Raw genomic sequence first — 25,428 nt, 5'->3', positions numbered from 1 at the left:
CGAGCCTATCCCTCAAAAGTTCATCGTGGAGTTCACCATATTCACAGTTTTCAGCGAGATGAGCTGTTATGAAGGAGTCAACTGTCTCTGCTGGCTGTTGAACTCGCTTATTAAACTTTGCTCTTTCATGGTTTCCACCTTCTTGGCGTCAGGATCACTCTGCTTTTTGCAGAAGATGTGGTCTCTTAGTCTCATCATGGGAAATGGACTGGTTCTAATATAGCACTTTTCTACTCTTCTGAGCACTTTACACAACTTGTCCTGAAGACAGGAATCGAAGCACCAACCTTGCGATCAGTAGATGACCTGCTCTACCGCCTGAGCTACAGCCGCCCAGTCAGAGAAGAGTGGAGCAGGAGCCTGACGTGGACGGGTGCAGTGTCTGCAGGTGAGCGTGTGTTCAGAGTGGAGTTGCTTCCACTGTTAAACATTATTTGGTATCAGTTTTACACAGTGAGCTGAAATGAAGATCTTAAACTTGCTAAAGTGCAGAAAAAACCTGCTGAGTGCTGCTGATTGATACATTTCTATTCTATCAATCAGCAGCACTCAGCAGGTTTTTATTTGATGGGTAACAGTCTGAAAATCCTCTTTTTCTTTTCGTGACTGACTCTGAGGTTGTGAAAGAGGACTGATGGAGAGGAAGAGGCCTGGTCCACATAATACAGATGATACTGACAGTTAACTTCTTAAGAACTGTGCAGAACAGCTGTCTGATATATTTTCCTTCATCTTCTGATGACAACATGCAAATTTAGTCGCCATAGAAACAGCTGAACAGGAAGACAAACATGTGAAAGACACTTGTTGCTCAACAGCAGTGACTGAATACAAACAAACTCATTTTCTGTGCTGATATCAAATAGAAAAAAGCTTTTATTCTCACACTGAACAAAGAGAAAACATCTCTGCTAACAAGTGAGCGCTGAAACATGACATTAAAATTCAGAATTTAAAGCAGTTTTTTGGTGGTAAATATTAAATTCAGTGTCTGTAAAGTCGATGTGGTCATTAATGTAATTAAGGTTCAAACAAGGTAAACAGATAGCATGCACAGGCAGGTCCTCATTTACCCCTAAAGGTGTTAACAGTGTCACAGATCGTAGGTCCAGTGGAAGTTCAATAACTTGGAGAGATCCAGAGCTGATCCAGGTACAGCCAACAAGCACCGATCTGCTTGTTGGACTAATGCAGCTTTGCCCTGCACTCACTTCCACCACTGTTTGATTTAATAAGCTAAAGATTTTCTACATTCTGAAAGTTTATTTCAGTAAAACATTGTCCTGTTAAACATTGTACAGCATCAGTTTTAAACAGTGGCCTGACACTTTGCAGAAGCTAATCAAGGAAGCTAATCTTGCTAAACTGACACCAAGCTGAGCTGCAGCCTGAAAACTTCCCCATTTTCTTCACTCGTGTGACTCTGAAGTTGTGAAAGACAAGAAGTTTTTCTTTTTTTAAAGAATTATTTCAATACTTTATATTTAGCAAAGAACTGGGTGTGTACATGAACATGACAGGAAGAAAGTTTTGTAACTCCTCGAGAGACTGAAGGAGAGGAAAAGCTCTGATCCTGATAATATTTTCAGTAAACTTAAGAACTGTGCAGATCAGCTGTCTGACAGATTTCCCTGCATCTTCACTGAGTCACTTTACTGCCACAGGATCACTGATTGGACCTGTGCTCAACTTCAAAACACCAAAATCCCTCAGTGACCATAATTTACAAAGCTATGACATCACAGCATCTGACCAATCACACGCTGTCACGGTCCTGTTGTTACATTAAAATAAAATCCCATTCAAACAGATTTTGGTGTGAATCAGATTGTTTACACTGAAAGCTTCCTCTGGTGCCTTCACAGAGAAACGCGGCAGCAGCAGCATTGAAGCTAAGCTACACTCGAGTGCAGCGAATCATCTCTGACATCAGAGCTCACATGGACCCGAGGCGCAGAGTAGATAACTTCACCAGTGTTACCACTCGAGGCTCCGTTGGGAGAGCCAAAAGTCCTCTTGGAAAAATTCACCTCAGAGTAGGTGAGTTTGCTCGAGTCGTCTTCCTCCTGAAAAAGAGAACAAGCAGAGATAAAACTGTTCAGCTGCCACATTTTCAATAATGTTTAGGATCGTTAACACAAACCGACTCAAAGGACGAGACGAGCAGGTGCGTGGTCAGCCCTGAGTGGGTGGGGCCTGAGCCTCTTGTAATAGAACAGTTCATTAAAGGGCCGGTGTGTTCAGGCGTCTATTTGTCCCCGGGTATCACAGGTGATCAATAATGTGAGCACTGTGTGACTGATGTCATTTAATTAAGAATGAAAAATGAACCCCTCACTTGTGTGTAATTTTCCTGTTTATGTTTTGTTGTTCTATACAAAGATATAAATGTGTGTGTTCATGTTGTAAAGATGACAGAGGTTCATGTATGTTCACTAAGGATCAATGAAATGGACATTTGAAAATACCAAACAGAGCAGTTTGAATGAAATAAATCAAAAGCTAATGACTATAAAATAATCATAAAAACACTGTGAAAGGAAAGTTATTATTAAAATACTCAAAAATACTAAATTCAAAGGAAAACACACGTACAGAAGAAGTGATGTGACTGCAGGCAGATGTCACTGGGTACAAAGATCTCTGCTGCATTAAATCCTGGCCTGTAGCTGCACTCAGTACTGACTTTGGTGACTATTTGTCTCTTATGACATGGACTAGTGTATTAATGATATTTGTTGAATCACTGCTTGAGTCACTGTACAAAATATATTGATTTCATGTTAAATGCATAATAATCACATCTAAAACAAAGAGGGCAGGGCAATATGGCCCAAATATTTATCATGATATATATTTGAATAGAATAGAATTCAACTTTGTTGTCATTGCACATGTCACAATACAGGCAACGAAATGCAGTTTGCATCCATCCAGAAGTGCTTTGGCCATGATGTAGCCCCGTCGGCCAACACGGATGCAGCCTGTGACTCTCTCCACTCTGTGGTCAGCAGACTGCAAACGCAATCTCCGAGAGCCCTTCTCATAATATCAGGGGACTTTAATCATGCCTCACCGGACTCCACACTGCCCAGTATTTGACCTGCCCAACCAGAGACAATAAAACACTGGACTTAATGTACGTGAATGCTGAAGAGGCATACAGTTCATCACCTCTCCCTCCCCTGGGCAGATCTGACCACAACCTGGTGCACCTTGTCCCTGTGCATGAGCCCTTAGTGCACAGGGAGCCACCCGCACAGTGCAGAGATGGTCAGAGGAGAGCGAGGAGGCTCTTAAGGATTGTTTTGAGTCGACTGTGTGGGAGGTGATCTGTGACGACCACGGAGAGGACATCGACAGCCTGGTGACATGCATTACGGACTATATTAATTTCTGTGTGGATAACACTGCACCCACCAGGACTGTGCGGTGTTTCTCCAACAACAAACTGTGGATTAACCCAGAAATTAAAGCCGTCCTCAAGCAGAAGAGGAGGGCCTTCAAATCCAGAGACAAAGAGGAGTTGAAAAGGGTGCAGAGAGAGCTGAGGGGACTGATAAGGAATGGGAAGGACAGCTACAGGCAGAAGATGGAGAACCAGCTTCAGCAAAACAACGTTGGTGAAGTCTGGAGAGGCCTCAGAACCATCTCAGGCCACAAACATCAGAACTCTCTTCCTGGGAGGGATGTGAGGTGGGCAAACGAACTGAATCATAGGTTTGATTCATCCATGAGACAGTGTTCAACATCGGCTGTGGGTTAAACAATGCAGCGGATTGGCAGATGTCCAGATGGCATCAGCTCGAGGGCCATCAGGTCCTGCGTGGACCAACTGTGTGGGGTGATGGAGCACCTCTTCAACCTGAGCCTGAGGCTGGGGAGAGTCCCACAGCTCTGGAAAACCTCCTGTGTTGTACCAGTGCCAACGACTTCACGCCCCAAGGACCTCAACAGCTACAGGCCGGTGGCTCTGACATCCCACCTGATGAAGACCCTGGAGCGGCTGGTCCTGGCTCAGCTTCGGCGCCTGGTGAGCTCAATAATGGGCTCAATACCTGCTGCAGAGACTCAGGTCGTTTGGAGTGGAGGGCCCACTCCTGAAGACCTTCTATGACTCTGTGGTGGCCTCAGCCATCTTTTAAGGTGTGGTCTGCTGGGGCGGCAGCATCTCTGCTGGGGACAGGAAGAGACTGAACAGGCTGATCAGGGCCAGCTCTGTTCTGCCCTCTGGACCCAGTGGAGGTGGTGAGTGACAGGAGAACGGTGGCTAAGCTATTGCACATGTGTGGATGTGATCAAACACACACATCCACACATGTGCAATAAGTGCAATACTCTTTTTCTGACAAAGTTGTATTTTTACTCAGTTGTATAAAGCATTTGTATTCTATTGTCTATCTATCTATATCTATTGTAATCTTCCTGTGTACTTGTATAGCATCTGTATTGAATTTATGTGATCCAGCTCATCTCCACAGTCATTCAGTGCAAACATGCAATTAATATTTTATCTCAAATTGTCTGAATTCATCACATCATGTGGATAAGTGCTACATGCACAGAGAAGGTCCTTGTTTGCAGTGTTACTGCTGTTGACCTGTGGCAGGATTGCAGGAAAAAGAAACCTGATATGATTCATTTTAAAAACAGAAGTGATGTTTTCTGTTTTGGTCATGTGAGGCCGAACAGTTCATCAGTAAGGCTCAGGCGTCTGAGGAAGAGGAGGAGGCCTCACTGCAGTTTTAACACAGGTTCTCATGCTGCATCTCAAATTCCTTTATTGCTTTTACAGTTTATTTCAACTGTGGCCTCCATCTATGGGACTGCTGCTCGTCACATGTTGCTCGATAGGCTGGTTGGGTGTACGTGGGTCTACTCACATCGTGTATGTTTGAATGATGCTGCTTCTAATTTCAGTATTCTCCTCTGCCTGTTGTCTTCCACAGGCTTCTGTTTTGGGGTCTTTACTGTTTCAGCACATTCTGAGCACTTTAATACACATGATGTTCAGCTCATGTCTCTCAAACCCCAAAATGTTTGTGAGCTGCAGACCCTGTGTACAGTAGGTGGATCACTGATAACTTTCTCCAACCTGAAGAAGAAATAGTCCCAGTTTGTGCTCCTGACAGATGTGTGTGTAAGGTAACATTTACTAAATCTATCAGAAACCATTAAGGTGACTGTTGTTAAACCCTTTTTTAAGTGAAGTCCCATTGTGTCACAGTATGACTGTACTCAGTGAACTTTTCCATCCACACGTCTGCAGCAGGTCTCTGAGCTCATGTTTTCATGTACTAGCATGCTGCTATCAGCACTGTGTGATATTTATCTTTAAACCTGCTGAACTAGAAAAATTCTTCTTACTAATTTCACCAAAACTCTGACGCTGTGAGTAAAGTTGCTCAAACTCACCTCTGTGGCAGCAGCCTGCTCGGTCTCCACAGGAGGATCTGAAAACACACCAGAGAGAATATTTTTGACATGATTTAGTGCTGACAGATCTCCATCTGTGACGACCTTCACCAAAGACACTGTTAGGTTTTGTATTGTTGATTGTCATTTATGCTTAGAAATATCTACTTATATATGCTTAGAGGTGTATAATCAATTGTGTAGTGATAGGATGTGTGATCTTTAGCAGGCTGCAAAGGCTTGGTGTGCATTCAGAGTGTTCTGGAATGCACATCTACATCCTGGGAGCATGGGAAGAGGTCGTACCTTGTTTTATTGTTTTATGGTAGGATAAACGTGGCTATATCTGTTTTAGGCTAAGTGCCTTTTGTTTAGATGGACTGCTGGACTTCCAGACCAGCAGGTTTAGGGAAGTCTTTATGGGGTCAAACTCTGACCCCACACACACACCACACACACACACACACACACACACACACACACACACAGTATCCTTTGTTCACATGTATACCTATGTAAGATGTTATATGTTAATGACCCTATGCATATTCATGTAACCACAATAAAAGGAGTGCTATGGGGAACCTGGCTGAGAGTCTGACGGAGGTCAAGTGGTGGAACGACACTTGGCTTCAGGCAGGTCTCCCTCATGCATGAGTAACATGAAGAACTTTGCCTACTTCGTGTCTTGCTTTGCTGTGTAATTATATTGTCTTCAACGTTCCAGCGAATAGGTTTAAGCTACAAACCTATCATTAATTGGTCCTTCGATGCCGGATCCCTGGAGTCGACATTCACAGAGGGGAGAAGAGACACACTGAAAGACTGATGTCAGCCAGGAAGTTCCTGTGGATGAACTGTCTGTCTTTCCTCCTCGATGAATGACGATCGGCGGGATCAGAGGCTGATACTACACGCTAAGCAACACAGAGTAAGTTTAGAGTCCAACTCTATAACTGTACGTCTTCGCCGCTCAGTGGGGCGTTGTTCGTGGCCGCTCAGTGGGGCTAAAATTCGCCGTCTTAGTGGGGCGATGTACAAAGCCGCTCAGTGGGGTTTTTTTGTACAGAAGCATTAAGTCGCAGAGTTGCGCAGTTCGAACTTTTTTTGGCTCGCCGTCTTAGTGGGGCGAAATGTAGACCGCTGTGTGGGGTCCGCCGCTTTGTGGGTCATTGAGAAGTTCCGCGGGGTCCAGATTGTGCTGGACAATAGGCCTACTCTTTGTTGTTGTTCGTGGTGTTTGTGTTTGTGTGAGTGAGTGTGGAGTAGAACACGTGGTCTGAGACGCCAGCTGTTGTTGTTATCATGGGTTCCTAAGCAACCAAGAGTGCGTCAGAGGGTGACAGACGTTTATGTTGGACTTCGCTCCTGGCAGCGCAAAGTATTTAGTATTAGTAGTATTCTTTTTTAAGAGAGAGCGACGGCTCCTTAGCTGCGCGCGTACACGCGAGCATGGTCGCGCGGGTTTCACGCGGACCTGAGCCGTGCGGTTAATCGCAGGCTTATAAATGGAAGAGATTCAAATGTTAGAAGTTTTCAGAAAACACACCAGCCTTGAAGAGCGTGTGGAGAAGGCCAGCCCACATCAGCAGCACTTAAGATATGCTCTGGTGAATGGCTTTCCCCCACCCCTTGCTGACACAAAATGTTTATTCTTTAGCTTGCCCTGATCGACAACAGCCTGTGCTCCAGACCATAGATTTAATTGAGGTGGATAATTGTTAAAAGAATCTGCATTAAGCTTAGGGTTGTTCAAATTAAGTACAATGACATATAAGATGAAGTGATATAGGCAAATATTTAAACTAATGACGTGCATAGAGGCACTTGAACTGTTTGGAAAAACTGTCGTCTTATTATGAGCCATTGTTGAGATATAGAGCACACCTATGAAAACAACTAATATGCTGAACCCTGTATGAAACATCTAAAGGTACATGATGGAGAAGCTAAATTGAATATGAAAGTGCAAGTCTTTGCCACTGTGGGGCAAAGCACACAACCACTGTGTGAGGTTGCGTTGTGGTCTCTTCTGAGCTGATGATCAAGCTACACATTATCAGATCAGGAGCTGTCTGAGAACTCTTCAAAGAGAGGGAAACAGAACTATGATAACTGTGATAACTGGAGTGTGCAGAGTTTCCGTGAGCAGTTTTCCTGCATCTTGACTCATGTGTGTAGAGAGTTCATAGCATCAGCATCATGTTTTTGTTTATTTATTTTGTTGGGTTGAAAATAATTAAATAAACTTGTGATCATACTTATGGATCACCATGGCACATGCCATTGGCCAAATGATTTATTTACACAGATGAAAAAAGTGAGTGTGAATGTGTCTGACGTCACAGTGTTTTTGTGCGCTGTGTAAAAGTAATTGCCTCTGATTGTGAGAGCGGTGATTCTGCAGGTCACCAGCTATTGAAAAAATAAAGAGTACAATAGAGACAAAATTTACATAGTAGATGAAAAATAATCATAGGAAAAAGGTTTTGTGTTTATCAGCCAAGAACAACTACTATCTCATTTTCTGCTTTTAAGAAAGGACTGTTCACAAAAACAAACAGAGAGAGAGATGTGTGTTGATTAAGCAGTGATGACAATAATGAACATGTCTTAGTTTGTCACTTTCAGGTGAAAAGCAGACCTGAATCAATTTTCCACATGCAGCGGTCGGAAGAAAGTTATAGTTTAACATCATTGGAAACATTCAGGCCAAGTTTTTGGCTAACGTATTTACAGCACCATGTGTCTCTCAAACTCACAAGCGAGCTCTCACTCCTCCCTGAAGACAAGGAATGCAGCTCCAAAGAGCAATAACATGGCAGATAAAGAGACAGCAGCAAAGTCCTGGGCAAAGAGTCCCAGCAAGCAGCAGCAGTGTGGACAAACAGCATCAGAGAAGAAGAGCAAACCCATCATCCTGAATGATTGGATGAATGGCACTGTGTTTCCATCAAGCTGCAACTTCACTGTGCATGTGAAAAGAACTTTTGAGGAGAACTGAGGAGACTGTTGGAGTTTGACATTTGCCACCTTTGGAGTAAAATGGCAAGAAGAAACAGTGAAACACAGGACAAAGCTGAAGGAGAACTGCCTGCTGTTGGACTGTTGAAGTGGGAGAGGACAACAGAGTGAGAGGAGTGGTGAGAACACATAGGAATTTTGTTGTTTAATATGGGAAATCAAAATTTGGGTTAGCAAACCTGGGGAAAACAGATTCTGGTTTGACCACCCAGTGATCAGACAATAAATTTAGTTGTTAATATAGTAAATTGGGAGGTGCTTCCTGCTTGATTGATGCAGCACAAGTAATTTACTGTATGAGGGAAATTCTATTTTTGTGATAACATTTTGAACATGCATTTCTGTTGTCCTGTCATCTTAGTGGGTTAATAGCTGATATGCAAATTAGTTGATCGTTCTTAGATTGAGGAAAGGTGACTGAATTCTAGCACGAGTGAATGAGATGTGTTGGAGTTTGTTATGTGTTGAGTGGAGACTCTAAAACACTGAGTTTCCTGTTTTGATGTGCGAGTGAATCCTGTACCTAGATACACAACTCTGAATACGTCAGAACAAACTTCTTTTGTGAAGTGCATGGCAACATGTCACATGTTTTATGATGAAGGGAAAAAGGAAAACTGAATAAAATGGGTGTGTGTGGCCTAAATGAGTGAAGAGCACAGACCTGGGGATTAAACTCATAGCTAATACGACGTTAGGCTTATGTTGTGTGTTGTGCAGCTGATGGTTGGTTTGGAGTGAATCTAGTTGATGATTTTTCTTTTGTTGTGAAGTTGAGCCTGCCAATTAGTATGATGGTATGATAAACCATGCTGATGGTATGATTTACCCTCCTGAGATGAGGAGCTTGTGTCATGACTTAACAAGGCCTTTTTATTTTGTTACTTTCACTGTGCACTGAAAGTTTTGTTCGATAATCTCTGTTTGAGCAGATCTGCACGATTAGAACAGAAAGCGCTGTACGACATGTCGTCGAGAAAATTGTTACAAGTGAGCTTCTCCACATTAAAATGGGCTCGGGAGAAAGTCACTTATCTGGGACAATTAGAGAGTAAGTTCCTGCCCAAAAAGGATTCAGCGAGGTAATCCGATCTAAAGTTCTTCTTTTTCTTTTTGAAATGACGTCATTTTGCTGAGAGTGGAAACTAAATGCGACGATAGGTTCCACTATCAGCAAAGAAAGAATGAATGCATGAATGAATGAGTGAAAGAGGAAAAAAAAAAACTGACTGACTGGTAAAAGCTGACAAAAGCTGACAAGGCTTGACCACTACTCAAGGTTAACCTCCACCTAGACAGGACAAAGGGGTGGATGAATCTATGTGCGTTTCCTTTTACAGGAGCAGAAAGATGACAGCAACATTTGAGGTTGCGTGACGATTTAACCTTTTAAATGCCACTTTCTGCGTCTGTGCATCTACCAGGGGTGTTGTTCACTACCTTGTGTTGCTCACAGAGGAAACTGTGAGAAAGTGTGTATACATCTGCGCAGCGCTAACATTTGCATTTTCTTTTCTACAGCATTACAGTTCTTCATGTGAATTGATCATGTGATTTATACCAGGACAGCTGATTGATGTTTTTTCCTACTACAGGATTTCTGGGTTTATGTGTGAAGAAAACTGTGTTTATAGGTTATGAGTGGTGATGCTGTTACACTGTGTTTTTGGGAAAATGTGAAGGTTACTTTGACAATGTGAATAACATGTGAGAACTTTCCTGTGTTGAAAACTAGTGTCACTTCTTTCCACAGCTATGGATGGTTAACTTTATGGTCCTTTTATAGCACCTCTGGAACCTGTCGACCTGCGTCTGACCACCGGGATGGTCAATGTGTGTTGCTAATGTTTGTTTTTCTAAGAGTACATGTAGAGGATTCGGCAGAAGCGGACAAGTGACATAAGAAAAACAAATAAGAGATGCAGTGTTTATGGAATAGTTCAATATGGAGCTCATTAACTGGCCACTTTTGAGCTCCTAGTGATACATGAGTGGAGTGACTTTGCTTAAGGGAAGTCACCGATTACATTAATGTTAACTGAGCACATGGGATGATCCATGTCTGAGGCGAATTATGGAAATAATTGTAGTTTACTGATTTGAGAAAACCTGCACATGACACTTGTCTTGCTGATGTTGAATGCTTTATTACTCTTATGATACAATTATTTTTAGGTGTGAAGTTTGATTTCACTTCCAGATCTTGTTTTCCAGGTCATGATGGTGTGTATGCAGGCTCCTGGCAGAGCCTGGTGTTAAGCAAACCTAATATGCAAAACACACTAACATCTTTTATTGCAGGGTTACGGAGCTACTCCGGAGGACACACCCTGATGTTGCCTGGGACTACTTCTAGCTAACCTTTTTCTTTAAGACAGGAATCTAGGTTTGATGAGTTGACTCATGGGAGTGTCCATGCGTCAAGAGGAGGGGTCCAGGATTAACATGAAACAATGTTTTCTATTATTGTTGCAGTGATTTGTGTGATTAACAGTTCATTTATGGGTATCAAACCTATGCAAGTGGTGCATCCATGTTCAGATGAGGCTTTGATGGCCTATAAGTGAAGTTCACTGAACTAAAGAATGTGGTTTGATGATTGTTGACATGCTCTCCAAATAGAAGTTTTTCCTCCTAGCAAGGAAATACAGGTGCAGCAGTCAAAGTATTGCTGGAAGGGATCTCCTGAGAAATCTTCAGAGGCCCAGTGAGAAGCAAGAACCATTCCAGGCATAGCTGACAGCCCAGGCAGTGGTTGAGGTCAAAGGTCGAGCTGGTTGGGGCCCATCATGAGATCAGACTTTGGAGCCACAGCAAGGAACTGAAGCTGCGTTGGAATGAGAACTGTGCCAAGGGGGCTTTCCAGAGGCCAACAGAGGAGATTGTGGACAACAGACGGGCACCTGAAGGATGAGGGGAGTGTGCCAAGCTCCATCGACAGCGCAGAGGGAGTCTAAGGATGGCATCATGATTCTGTGAAAAGCACAGGAACCAGAAGCTATGGTTGTGATGACAGAAGTTTCCTATGAACATCACCTAATGTTGTGTCACTGTACTGTGGATATGATGACACTCTGAAGACTGCTGGGATCATAACAGCAGTAAGATAACTGGACCCAGCACCCTTTCCACAGAGGGGTTTTTCTGCAGAGCATGGACAATGGAGGAGTCATAAGTATCCCCCTCCCAGGACGAAGGCCTGAAGTGAGGTGATGGGGGTTGGTAGAGGCCATAAAACTAGAGTGCTGAAGAGGTCTGCAGCTTTGGAGATAACTGAGACCCATGTTGACAAATGACAAACCTAACTGGTATGTTTGAATTTCTATTCTACATACATTTGGATTCTGGTCCTATGGACAGTGATGGAAACAACTGGATGAGACATTCATGACGCCCTGCCGAACTAAAACCACTCTGCACAGATGATGGGTGATCACCGCAGAGCTGGGATGTTTTTGAAAATGTTACTTTCTTATTTTAACTATTAAATTAACAATTCATTTGTTTGCTCGTAGGATGCAGTTTGCCATTGGATGAGATCAATGAGGAATGGGATAACTGCTAATACATTTGTTAAACTGTGTACTTTTACAGTAATTTAGGGTGATTGACATATGCTGAGTATAAAAATGTTTGCATTGACACTGTCAGGCATGAGGTGATCATAACTGGGAACTTTTCTAGCATAAAGGTCAAAAAGGGGGGAATGTTAGGTTTTGTATTGTTGATTGTCATTTATGCTTAGAAATATCTACTTATATATGCTTAGAGGTGTATAATCAATTGTGTAGTGATAGGATGTGTGATCTTTAGCAGGCTGCAAAGGCTTGGTGTGCATTCCAGAGTGTTCTGGAATCCACACCTACATCCTGGGAGCATGGGAAGAGGTCGTACCTTGTTTTATTGTTTTATGGTAGGATAAACGTGGCTATATCTGTTTTAGGCTAAGTGCCTTTTGTTTAGATGGACTGCTGGACTTCCAGACCAGTAGGTTTAGGGAAGTCTTTATGGGGTCACGCTCTGACCCCACACACACACCACACACCACACACACACACACACACACACACACACACACACACACACACACACACACAGTATTCTTTGTTCACATGTATACCTATGTAAGATGTTATATGTTAATGACCCTATGCATATTCATGTAACCACAATAAAAGGAGTGCTATGGGGAACCTGGCTGAGAGTCTGACGGAGGTCAAGTGGTGGAACGACACTTGGCTCCAGGCAGATCTCCCTCATGCATGAGTAACATGAAGAACTTTGCCTACTTCGTGTCTTGCTTTGCTGTGTAATTATATTGTCTTCAACGTTCCAGCGAATAGGTTTAAGCTACAAACCTATCAGACACTGAAGACTTTTTTCAGTGAGTGATTCAGACAACATTTCTGCCAGGCTTTAGATATAAATTCAAATTAATTTGACTTCAGTTTCATTCACAGTTGAGTCACATAACTCATCATTTGTTGAGGAAATAAAATAATTTTTGTATTTGTGCCGAAGTATACTGCCACAGTGGATTTTAACACAACATGTGAATAAAGTGAAGACTTTCATCACATCAGCTGTTCTGTGTTTGACCCTCCAGTTCATCTGTGGCCTTGCTGTGTGATGATGCTTCTCCCAGTGCTTGTGATGGTTTCCACCACATCTCCTCCAACACGCTGAAGCCGCTCAGAAACCTTCAGTTTTTAAAGAGTCATTTTAAGTAGTTTTCGACCAAAACATTAGCAGGAGCCACACGACAGATGTAATCAAGGCAGAATAGTATTTTAAGTATAAATTAACTGTAACATTAGCCACACGGGACTCCTCTGCTTTGGGCTATTTATCAATGATTAATGTGAAACTTTACATTTTCATTTGTGTAATAAAAAGATTGTTTTTGGTTTGTTTTTATTTGCTTTGCTGTCTGTAAATCAGTCAGTTTAATGTTAGCACCTGCTGCTGTGACAGTAACTATTACATCACTTCCAGGTGTAACTGAAAGTTTAACCTGAGCAGCAGTTCACTCTCTTAACCTGAATTCAGATCTTAAGGTGGTTTTTGTTCAGTCATTTTTCCTGGCTCGAGGTTGTGTTGTTGTGTTTGTCTTTTCAAAGCTTTAATTCACAAAGAAGTAAATACAAACTGAGCGATGAGTGTGTCAGTCTGCGTGCTTCCTGCTGTCTCACCCTTTGGTTTAGAGGATCTTTTCTTGCAGATTATCAGCACAGACAATGATAACAGGATGATGATGAGAGCCAGAGTCAGACCCACGACCAGCAGCACATCTGCAGCAGATTGAGAAGAACAACAATCTGAAGACATGCGTACAGTATACAGAGCTGTACAGTAAGAACTCATCAGCTACAGACTGAAATAATATGAAATAGAGTTTGTGTTATTTTAGCATTTCACAGCTTCTAAAGAACATATTCACTTCAGATTGTTTGCTAATGTCATTTGTCAAACTAAATGAAAAGCATATAACAGGACACATTGAGGAGTAATTATGATAATAATTAAACCAGTTTTCACTCAGGTTATAAAAAATCTGTCAGTGTTTCTACTCTCAGACTCATAGATGGATGTACCTGTAGATGCTGCTCTTCCAGGCTGCTCAGTGCTTCCAGTCAAAGTTAATGAAGGTGTGGAGCTTCCTGTAGTTGTGGCTGATGGTCCAGCTGCTGAACAAGAGCAGAGAGGAAAGTTTGACTTATAAATGTTTGGAGCTGTGAACAAGAAAAACACAAAGATTCAAAAATCAGCTGAGAAATCAAACGAGCCTTAAATGGATCCACTGATTGAGAAAAAAACAGTTTGGCAAATTTAGTTTTAGATTAAAAAAATGCACTAAAATAGTTTAACAATGAAATAAAATATGAATGTATGTTGAAATATCAGGTTCTTGGAAACAATAAAGACATTTCGGGACATTAATGGTCACCTGTTCATTTCCAGCTCCACACTCTTATTCCTGCTCTCCATCACAGTAACTTTACAAAATTCACACTTCAAAATAATCTTGTTTCTAAATAATTCTGTTTCTATGTTGAGATAAACTGAGTGCTGAGAGCAGCCTGAGCTGTTGGCTCACAGGGATTACTGTACAGACACTGAGCTCATTATTAGAAACTCTGCTCGTGTTTAACATGAACATCCACCACAGGAACAGCAGATATATGACAGGAAATAAGGAACAGCTGAACAGCTCCACTCTGACAACATTTGATTAACGTCAGTAAAAACTCACCGTCTGTGACAGTGACCTCAAAGTCTCTGAATGACCTGCTGGAAGATCCCTCCATGTAACATCTGTACCGTCCTGAGTCAGACTTGGTCAGCTGTGTGATGCTCACATACAGAACTCCTGCATCTGTATGTGAAGCATATCCAATGTTGTATCTGCCTCTCTGAGCTCTGTTATCAAATGTGTCAACAAGAAAGTTTTCTCCTCCACACTCTCCTCTACAGAAGAATGCTCTGTATCCAGGTTGTTCAAAGGAACATCCGACTGTGAGAGAGCTTCCAGTTTCTTTATTGAAATGTTTCAGCTGATCATCGTTTCCATCCAGCAGTGCTGTTAAAGAGACAAACGATCAGTAGTTACTATCTGTGCTGAAGATGATGCAGTCTGATCACAGTAACTCCAGTTTGATCCACAGTTACACTGGGAGCTGCCCAGTTCAACCAGTCTGACAGAGGAACTGTTGAACTAACTGAGATTTAAACGGCTTCATCATCAGACTGATTGGATTCATGAAAAATCAGCTTTTATGACAAGTATAGACTCTAAAATGTGAGCACTTCATGGTTTTAAGTACATTTAAAGTCTGGATGGACTTTTGTGTTCTGAATGTGATTTTCACACATTCATTGAGGAATAAAACATTTTGCTGTGAGGGGAACTCTTGGAAAGATCAAACTGATGACACAGAAGCAAAAAGTCATCAAAGAAAATCAAAGTTACATCAGAAAATCTTCTTTCATTCATCAGCGTCTGTTTCTGACATTTCATTCACATCATTATCAGCTGACACACTCACTAATATTCACACACACTCGTGTCCCAGCTGCAGTTCATTGGTTACTTCCAGGAGTCCAAATGTAACCAACAGTTTACAGAAGAACAAACTTCAGCTTCTTTAAACCGTCAGCAGCTGTCAGTGAAAACTTTGCTTCAGAAACAGAAACTAAACATTTCCACAGCTGAAACAGAAACTCACCTTCAGCAACAAAGATCACAAACTGTATGAATGAAGCTGATGATGAAGATCCAGCCAAACCACAGCTGTACTGTCCAGAGTCAGACTCAGTCAGCTTTGAGATGCTCACAGATAAAAAATAAAATGATTGTATTTCATATTCAATGCTGTATCTGCCTGTTTGAGCTCTGACATCAGTTGTATTAATGAGAATGTTTTCTCCTTCACATTCTCCTCTGCAGAACATCTTCCATGTTCCTGGAGAAATAAAGGAGAATTCATCTTTCAAATCTCCTCCAATGACTCCATAGAGAAGAATCTGAGCATCGGTGACTTCAGGGTTTCCATCCTGCAGAGCTGTTGGAAACATGAACCATCAATAGTTACTGTTTGTACTTCCTGTAAGAAGCTGCAGTCTGATCACAGCATCCACACACAGACACACTGAGACTAAAGTCTGAATAACAACAATGATTCATGTCAAATACATTTTATTGTCTAAAGTGGTGGAAAATCTTCTTCCAGTCGACATGACTCAAAATATATCTGAACATGTTTCCTATGCATGAATAAAATGACAATAAAAGATGAAGATAAACAAAATATGACATGTAAATGACTCATAACTCCTCTGTGTGGTACTTGTAGTAATTATATGTTGAGAGATTGAAGCAACAGCTCAACATGCAAGTTCTTCATGTGTTTCATCCACAGGAAGTGATGTCATCATTTACTTTAAATGTACTGCTGGTGTCAAAGTTCAGGAAGCAACAACAAAAACAGTGATGAAGTTTTTATTTGTAACTTTGTTTTACTGAGGCTCATCGTGGGTCAAGAGTTGGGAGTTGACCTTGTAATCTGAAGGTTGCCGGTTCGAGCCCCGGCTTGGACAGTCTTGGTCGTTGTGTCCTTGGGCAAGACACTTTTTTTTTTTTTTTTTTTTGAGGAAGTAACAAATACTTGCAATGAACGACATGTTATTGAGTAATTTATGACTCAATTTAAAGCTCTAAAGCCAAACTCAGCAGCTGATGTGAGTCAGTTACTTTATGTAAATGATTTCAGTTCATTCCAGCATTTAAACTCTGTGCAGTCGTATTTCTGTTCAGCTCGAACACGACAAACAGGAAGAATTAGAAAATAACTTTTCACAGAACTCTGGGTTTGAAGATGCTGACAGATTTCACTCACGTCACTCACACGTTTATATTTGTCTGCAGGAAGTGATGTCATTTTGTCAAATCTATGTGCACTGTGGGAGTGAACTGTGAATAGTCACAGTGAAGAAACACGAACATGTAACAGTAAAAGCAACAAAACGTGTTTTTGTCTTTCAAAGAAAAATTCATTGACTTGATCAACAAGTTTGTATTTTCAAATAATAACTGAAAGTATCAGGTGGAGTTTTTACTTTTATGTTACAGGTTATTTTGAGGAAGTAACAAACACTTGTAAGAAACCATCTTTGAAAGGACGAATCCTAAAGCCAAAGTGAGCAGCAACATGTCCATGAACGTCTCACTGTGATGGTTTCTTCTGTCCATACTGGCCACAAACACATCCATGAAATCATGAATAAAAGCAGTTTGAATGGAAGAAGCGTCCATGAAAGTGACTCATAGCTGACTCTGATCATCATGTTTAACAACAGAAACATGTTGAAGAACGAGAGTGACAGAAAGAAAAAGTGAATGTACTCACAAAGGAAGAAGAAGCCGATCAGAGTGTGATGGACTTTCATGATGAGGCTCTGATGGTTTACTGCTGCCTCTCTTCTTCTTCACTGGAAACCAGGAACTTGTGACGCCTCACTTCTCTAACTGAAGGAGTCCCTCCTCCAAACACCACAGCACCTCTACACTCCTCCCCTCTGCATCCGTCTGTGAGTCTGCTGCAGGGCCTCAGGCTTCCTCCTTATATTTATAGTATTATGTGCAAAGTGCTGCAGGAAATACAACGATGACACTTGACTCTGTTAAATTCAGCACAGTGACCAAAACCTCCAACAATGATCATCATTCATCATGAAATCATTTCTCTTACTGTATCTGAAGATAATGAACGTTAGTTTGGGATCATTTAGAAATACAGTTTGGGTCAAATGTTAGAAGAGAGTCAGACTTTCTTTCTTCTCACAGTTTGTTTAACATGAGTTTCAAATCTTTGAACATTTAAGTACATCTATTAACAGAATATGCAAGAACAACAGTTCTGATATTATATCAAACATTTCAATCACCTTGTGGTTCAAAGTGGTATTACATGACAGCACAGCCTCATGTAATACCACTTTGAACCACAAGGTGACGCACGAGTCAGTGTAGCATCCAGTATGTCCTCAGTCCGACATGAGACATCCCAACATTATTCCAGTTAGCTCAATATTCCATGTTCCAGGAATGCAGGAATGTTACTGTCAAGATTCACCTGGGAACACAATATATGACCCAAAACAAATAAACAACATTTTCAGGGATTTCTATAAAACGTTGTATTCACCACAAATAAACCCATCTAAAAAGGAAATTGATCAGTTTTTAGACAACATAACTCTTCCAAAATTATTAGACACTCAAGCAATGGCACTGGATTCGCCACTGACATCAGGTGAACTCCAGGAAGCCCTGATAAGTATGCCCAATAATAAGGCTCCAGGTCCAGACGGCGTTCCTGCAGAATTCTACAAAGAATTCTGGACGATTCTGGCACCAGTTTTCTGCAGAACGTTGTTGGAAATCAAAGAAAAGGGCAGACTTCCATCAAATATGAATTCTGCAAACATTAATCTCCTGCTAAAACCCGGCAAAGACCCTGTATATCCCTCAAGCTATCGTCCAATATCCCTTATAAATGTAGACCTCAAAATAATCTGCAAAGCTCTCTCAAAGAGATTAGAGAAAATAACCCCCCTCTTAATTCATCCTGACCAAACTGGTTTCATAAAAGGTAGGCACTCATCAACAAATACATGTAGATTACTTAATTTAATAGACTACTCATACAGTAAAAACCTTGAAACTACAATATTCTCTTTAGATGCAGAAAAAGCATTTGACAGAGTTAACTGGAAATTTCTATTTGCAACTTTACACAAATTTGGTTTTGGATCCTCTTTCATTAACTGGTTAAAAATATTATATAATTCCCCAACAGCTTGTGTCAGAACAAATGACCAAACATCCTCCAGCTTCTGTCTCCTGAGGGGCACCAGGCAGGGATGCCCACTCTCCCCTTCACTGTTTGCAATTTTTATTGAGCCACTAGCAGCAGCAATTGGACAGAATTCAGCAATTAAGGGCATAAAATGCAAGAACGTGGAACATAAAATCAGCCTTTATGCGGATGATGTGTTACTTTTTCTCCAAAACTCACAAACCAATATCTCTGGGGTCATTGCATTGATAAACTGTTTTGCAAGAATATCAGATTACTCAATTAACTGGTCAAAATCTACAGTCCTTCCGATTAATTGCTCCTTCCATAATTCTTCTTCTACACCACTGCAATCGGGAAATATAAAATATTTAGGTATTAATGTTTCTCCCAAGCTTGAAGATCTGACTAAATTAAACCACATCCCACTTTTAAAGAAAGTAGAAGGTGATCTGGCTAGATGGAAATGTCTACCCATAACACTCATGGGAAGGGTTGCCGCTATAAAAATGATGGTCTTACCAAAAATAAATTATTTATTCTCAATGATCCCAACTAAACCGCCACAAGATTGGTTCAGATCTCTAGATTCATATATGTCTAAATTCCTTTGGAAAAATAAACCCCCACGTATAAGCTTAAAAACACTACAAAAGACCAAGGATAAAGGAGGATTAGAACTACCTAACTTTCAGCACTACTTCTTAGCAAACAGGCTTCAGTTTCTCTCAGGATGGCTAAAACATACCTTCTTAGATGAACCTTGGCTAGATGTAGAACAAGCACTTTGCAATAATCTAGGGATTTCAGATCTACCATTTATCAGCTCAAACATCCAACGACATGAATGCTTCAAAAGCATCAACATCAGCTCTTCTCTGACAGCATGGTGGGAGTTTCTAAAATTGACGGAGTCTTCATTAATCCCATGCAAACGTACACCTATCTGGAACAACCCTGACATATTACAAAACAATAATATGATAAACTTTTCAGATTGGAGTGTTAAAGGAATCAAATACTTAGAACATATATTAGAAGGAACAGAATTTATTTCATTTGACAGAGTAGTTACACAATATGGGATCAACAAGAAAAGATTTTTAGAATATCAACAAATTAAATCCAAAGTAAAAAATAAATTTAAACCGGGTCAAGTTGAACTACAAACACCACCAAGTGTGGTTCAATTTCTTACTCTTAAAACCCCCAAATTACTATCCAAAATATACAGAATGCTTTCTAAAACAGATGAATCAATATCACTTCCTATTGCAAAATGGGAAGCGGATTTATCAGTTAACTTAGACCAAAACTTCTGGTCTCAGATTTGCTTAAAAACCTTTCGTCTAATTAGAAATCCCAGTCTTCAATTAATTCAATACAAAATACTACATAGAGTGCACTATACAGGTCATTGGATGTTCAAGATGGGTTATATGTCTACTAAGAACTGCTCACACTGTCAAACCAATACACCGGACAATTACATCCACGCTCTTTGGTTCTGTCCACCAGTTCAGAAGTTTTGGCGCCAGATATGTGAAGACTTATCTAAGTGTCTGAAATGTAACATTCCAACTTCCCCTTTAGTGTGTTTGTTGGGCAGCTTAGATAATGTCACTACAGAGAAGAATATAGCCCATATGGTTTTCACTGCCCTATGCATAGCCAAGAAAACAGTCCTCATGAACTGGAAAAATAAAAATAATCTTAATTCTAACCAATATAGAAATGATCTATTAGATTACATTAGTCTTGATACAGCCTCTGCCACCACATCAGATCAATTGCTCTGGACTCCTTTGATCAGCTCTATCACCTAGTGGGGGTGGGGGGGTCATAGTTTAGTCCCACATTCGCTGTTGTGATTGGTGTGGGGGTAGGGACAGGCTTAGGGCGTCGGGGGGTTCCCCAGGAGCATCTTCCTTGGAGGGCTCAACCCGGGCTAGCGGTCATGGCCTATTAGGGGCTCTGTTGGCTCTTAGGTGATGGTTTCCTCGTGGCTGCGTGCAGCGGGGCTAGGGGAGGGTCTGTGCTGACGGACGTGGGTTACTGACCTGGTAGCCTGGCTGCCCCTGGGTGGGTCCGGGATGGGCGTGGGGTTCTGGGGGTGCAGGAGGTCTCCTCTCTTCAGGAACTCACTCTGCAGGAGGGGGGGATATAGGGGAGGTGGAGGAAGATCTCAGCCTGGGCGTCTATTGTCTTGTGTAGTCTGGAAGATGAGTGGATGACGGGGTGGGGGCAGTTTTCTCTTAGGTGGGGTCAGGTGGGCTGTCCCGGGCTCTGTGGGGCCACGCGGCACTGCTGTACTGGGCCCCGGTCCGGATGGGCCTGGGCCCCCTTTCCCTGGCAGGTTGAGGAGTATGGGGGTGCCTACTGGGGTCAGCGGGGGAAGTGGCCCCAGGGAGGGGTCACTTGCCCCTCCCTTCCTTCCCACCCCACCTCCAGCTGCCTCCCTCTTCCCGCTCCACCACAATCACCCACACATGCAGGGCCTTGGGGTAAAGATGTGTCACTAGGGTGCAGGGGAGGCATCCCCCCCCTCTGTCCCCTTCTGGCTGCCTCTGCCTCAATTTTATCCCACAACTTAGACATTCACATTACTCACACTCTCATAACACATACATATAGGATCTTGGGGGTGGGCACGCTACACGGACTCCAAAAGACCATCAGGGTGTACACCTCACCCCTGGCGTCGTTGCCCACCTCTCAATTTTAAATACACATAGACACTGAGGGCTATCAGGAGGGGCTATGCGCTTACCTGCTGCTAGCTCCATGCCCTCCTGGGTTTTAAATGCACCTTAGAACACACATGCATCAACACTACATATGAGCGGGCGGAGGGAGGTTTGGAGTCTTCTCTCACCCCCGTTCTCTGCGGCCTGCTGGAGCGGGGGGCTAGGAGGAGAAGTTGGCCGTCCGACTGGGGTCTGGAATGTGGGGCCTCCCTGCTGCTGCCGAGTCGGGGCGGTCTGCTTCTCCCCACCTGAGGGAAAAGGGTAACACCACCTGGACCTGGGTGCAGTTTCCCCCTCCAGGGGCAAGGGTACCTAGACCCGGTTCTTAGAGTACGCTTGGGGAGTGTGATTGTGTGTACAGTGTCTCTCTATGTCTGTCTTCACGTTGGTTGAGTGTTGAGTAATTGCATATGAGAGCATGAGGGTGGGAATGGATGTTTGTATCTGTGTGTTTGTCTGTGTCTATATGTCAGGTCGGGTATCAGACGCCACCTCTCTGGGGACATCTCAGGCCCTCCAAGGTTTGGAGGCCTATCTCCCACCACCACTTCCCATACCAGTAGCACACGCCCTCAGACATCGGTGCGTTGGTGGTTCTTTGTGTCACTCCTTGGTGGCTGATTATCGGGGCCTGGACCCTGGGGCTCGCTCGGGCCACTTCGGAGGTGGGGTGCCCTCGGCCTCTCGGCCTGGGGCTCGGTCACTCTGGCGCAGCTGGCTGCCGGCGGAGCTCACGGGCACGTCACTGCAACCCCCCCTGGCTTCTGCTCCGCGGCTGCTGAGTGACCCCTCATCTGGGACTCTCCTCAGCTCTTTCTGGGACAGTGGCTCAGCTGCCCCTCTGTTGGTCTTCCTTGGTCTCTTGTGTTCTGAGGGCCTCTGAATGTCTGGAGCCTTGATCTCCTCCATACCTGCTTCATGCCCTGGAGGACGAGGCTGTGGCCCCCCCACACCCTCTAGCAGATCATTACATGAAGGAACCTTTTAAAAACAAGCGCGTCCATGCTCACAGGTGTACACACGGGTGCTCACACACACAAACTACACCCTTTTTGGCTCCTACCTCAAAGCACACTGTGCGCTGTCGATCTTACGTGCTGCACAATAATGTGTAATATTTAGTATTTACTGTTATATTCCCATAGATCATTGTGATGTTGTTTATTCTATTGCTCTCGTTTTTTTCTGTTTGTTTTCTTTTTTCATTCTCAACAGGTGAAATTAGTATCTACTGTTATCTATTGTTAGCTAGTTTATTGTGATGGTGTTGTTTTTATTATGTTGCTCTTTGTTGTTTGTTTTCTGTTCTGTTTTTTTTTTTTATCTCCATACAGGTGATCCAGGTGTTTTGTTTGTTTTTCTTTTTTTTTCTTCCCCCCTTTCTCACCATCTCTTCTCCCCTCTATTTTTCTTTCTCTCCCTCTCTTTCTTATCCCCCAGTCATGTCTGTCCCGTCTTAAAAAAACCAAGAATAAAATAAATACATAATTATAATAAAGGTCAATCAAATGGACCAATATGGCAAGGCCATGATGATCCACTTGGTAAAGTAAATCCACTTGTCATCTTTCTTGGCCTTCAGACAACAATTCTGATGGCTAAAGATCCAAACGGGACAGGCAAAAAAAAAAAGGAATATGACTGTCACACTCAGCCAACTGATCCTCCTGAGACCCAGAAAAAAATCTTTTGAGAGAGTAAAGTTTAATATTAAACAAATTAAATAAATCAATCAGCTGTAATCTGATATTTGTGACCTACCAGAGACTGAGAGAGAGCAACTTATGTTTTTGGAAACATTTGCTGTATTTTGAAGTGTTGCTGAATTCCAGTGTAAGGCTGAGGGTTTATCTGTTTATCTGTTTATCCTCGTCTGTGTTCGCATTATGTTCCACGGTTGATGTACCTGATGTTTGTTCCAGAACCACACCCACTGTTATACACTCTGAATGAGGCAATAAAGGGAATCATCTTCCTATTGCTGCCTGGCTTCATTCTGTTAAAGACTTTCCCCCTGAAAGGAGACCTCACTGTGATGGTTACTTTGATGGACTGTCTAATCTTGAAGAATTTGTCTCAACTTATTGAACTGGCCATGATTAGGAGCCAGCAAATTGTGACCAGGTTATCTGAATCCTGCTAAAAATACAGATACACAGAAAAGTGTTTAAGTTACGACTGCCTCTAGAAATGATGCCTCCTGTTGTTTGTGCGCTCGGATTTTCTTTCCCTAAAACCAGACGGCCTGTTTTCTGTTTGATGTAATCAGAGGACTACCTGCTTGGTGTTTGTAGGCAACTGTCCCAGGTTCATGTTTCATGGCAAAAAAAAGTTTCAACCATATTTCAGTATGATTGAAACTGAACTGATTATGACAGGAGACCTACAGTTTAATGTTGTTTAAGCACATATGTTATGAATTTTATAAATCAACAGGATGAAGGAACAAATCAAACTCATTCTAAATATTCTACAAGCTCTCGCATTTCTCAACATTGTTACCTTCAGACTAATGTACGACGATGGAGCTCTTTCTCAGTTTGAGACAAATGTCCCAGACAGGTCTAGCCCACTGTTCTTCCTCTTATTTCACAAAATCAAAAACCTCAAAGTGCTGACTGACTGCTAAATACATCTGTAAAATCTGTCATAGGACCACTAATTTCTTTTATTTGCATCGGTGTGAAGGGAACTTCTCTGTATGTAATGACGCTGTCTGCAGCCAGCAGACGCCTGTTTACTGTGTGCTGAATCACTCCACCCTGTCTTTCTGTAGGCCTGTTTGTGTGGCAGGTCGCATGTGCAGGTACTGGAGGGTTAGTGCAGCTCGATTTCCACCAGTGACACTGACAACATCTGGCTGGTTCCCCTCCCTGAGACACTCCTCCAGGTGACGGTGTCACGGCAGCTGCCCTGGAGTAACAAACAAAACACAAGATTAGAGCCTGACGTCAGGGCGGTGAGGTGATGTCAGGCACTGCTGCCCAGATTAAAGTCTCTAGGTTCAAGGGTCTTGGTCAGCTGGGGTCTTTCTGTGACATTCATATGCTCTCCCACGGTCCAATGAAACTGTTGTTAGGTTGTGCCCAAAACCTATATGTGTGTATATGAGAGAGTGTGGTTTCTGTCCTTTCTGACTTGCGACCTGTGCAGGTGGACCCGCCTCTCTCCCTGTGACAGCTGGGACAGACTCCACCCCTGTGACCCTCAGCTGAATAAGCAGTTAACAAAAATGATCCACAGATGATCAGAAATTCCTCCGTTTACAGTTCAGTAGGTAACGTGCTCATCACATCCACTGATTGTGTTGTTGTTGTAAGTTAGGGTAACTGGAACAGCTGTTCTTTCACAGACTGGACCCCACATCAGCTCCCTACTCCATCCTGTAGTACAAACTGGTGTGACACCAAAGTCTGTTCCATACAAATAATCTGATTCAATAGAAACACCAACATTGTGCTGACGTAAAGAACACCAACAGTCACAGGAACGCTGTGGAAATGTGGGATTTGCAGCAGGACTGATGTGGATTACAAAGTGAAGGCAGACTTATTATGTTTCAACCACTGTAATAATAATAGAATAAGAACAGCATCCTTGTAGCTGCTGCGTGCTGCGTATGCTAAGGTTTTATGTGGTTTGCTGTTAGCTCTGTGTGGCTAACCAGCTGATTAACTTCAGTTATGTCTGATGCAGATCCATCAAGTGATTCCAAATGAACATTTAATGCAATGGATTCACTTAAAACACTCAAATAAAATAGAAGAATCCAAAGCTACGATTGTCTCTGTTTAGGGTTGAGTAAAATATGAAATCTATAACATTTAATTATTTTTCTTAGTGTACAAAAACAGACTGATCAGGTAATGTTTTTTGTTGTTTTT

The 25,428-nt window shown here is 42.4% G+C and overlaps 1 protein-coding gene across 3 annotated transcripts; it reads right to left on the bottom strand.

Moving 5' to 3' along the window:
* Positions 1–853: 853 nt before the first annotated feature.
* On the bottom strand, positions 854–17,495 carry LOC148097069 (uncharacterized). 3 transcript variants are annotated; one of them, XM_087833570.1, is made up of 7 exons: positions 17,346–17,495; positions 15,666–16,001; positions 14,693–15,019; positions 14,034–14,171; positions 13,632–13,730; positions 5,416–5,453; positions 854–2,066 (listed from the first exon to the last, which is right to left on the bottom strand). In XM_087833570.1, exons 1-7 carry the CDS (start codon positions 17,383–17,385, stop codon positions 1,893–1,895), a joined length of 1,152 nt encoding a protein of 383 aa, XP_087689696.1. In that variant the 5' UTR covers positions 17,386–17,495; the 3' UTR covers positions 854–1,892. The 3 variants fall into 3 exon arrangements, with proteins under 3 accessions (XP_087689696.1, XP_087689697.1, XP_087689698.1); XM_087833571.1 differs by having other exon boundaries at positions 14,034–14,126; XM_087833572.1 differs by having other exon boundaries at positions 14,034–14,123.
* Positions 17,496–25,428: the final 7,933 nt, after the last annotated feature.

The sequence above is a fragment of the Neolamprologus brichardi genome, chromosome 20 (genome assembly GCF_056152115.1).
Source record: "Neolamprologus brichardi isolate AB-2024 chromosome 20, ASM5615211v1, whole genome shotgun sequence".
In the NCBI taxonomy this organism is placed as follows: Eukaryota; Metazoa; Chordata; class Actinopteri; order Cichliformes; family Cichlidae; genus Neolamprologus; species Neolamprologus brichardi.
The sequence above is the reverse complement of the archived record's forward strand: the minus strand, read 5'-3'. Positions and strand labels throughout refer to the sequence as shown.

Excerpts from the sequence above, each read along its gene's own strand:
- LOC148097069 (XM_087833570.1), bottom strand. The coding sequence starts at position 17,385 with ATGAAAGTCCATCACACTCTGATCGGCTTCTTCTTCCTTT. Across the intron at positions 5,454-13,631 it reads AAGATCCTCTAAACCAAAGG|ATCCTCCTGTGGAGACCGAG; the intron begins GTGAGACAGCAG and ends GTGTGTTTTCAG. Across the intron at positions 2,067-5,415 it reads AGCAGGCTGCTGCCACAGAG|GAGGAAGACGACTCGAGCAA; the intron begins GTGAGTTTGAGC and ends TCTCTTTTTCAG.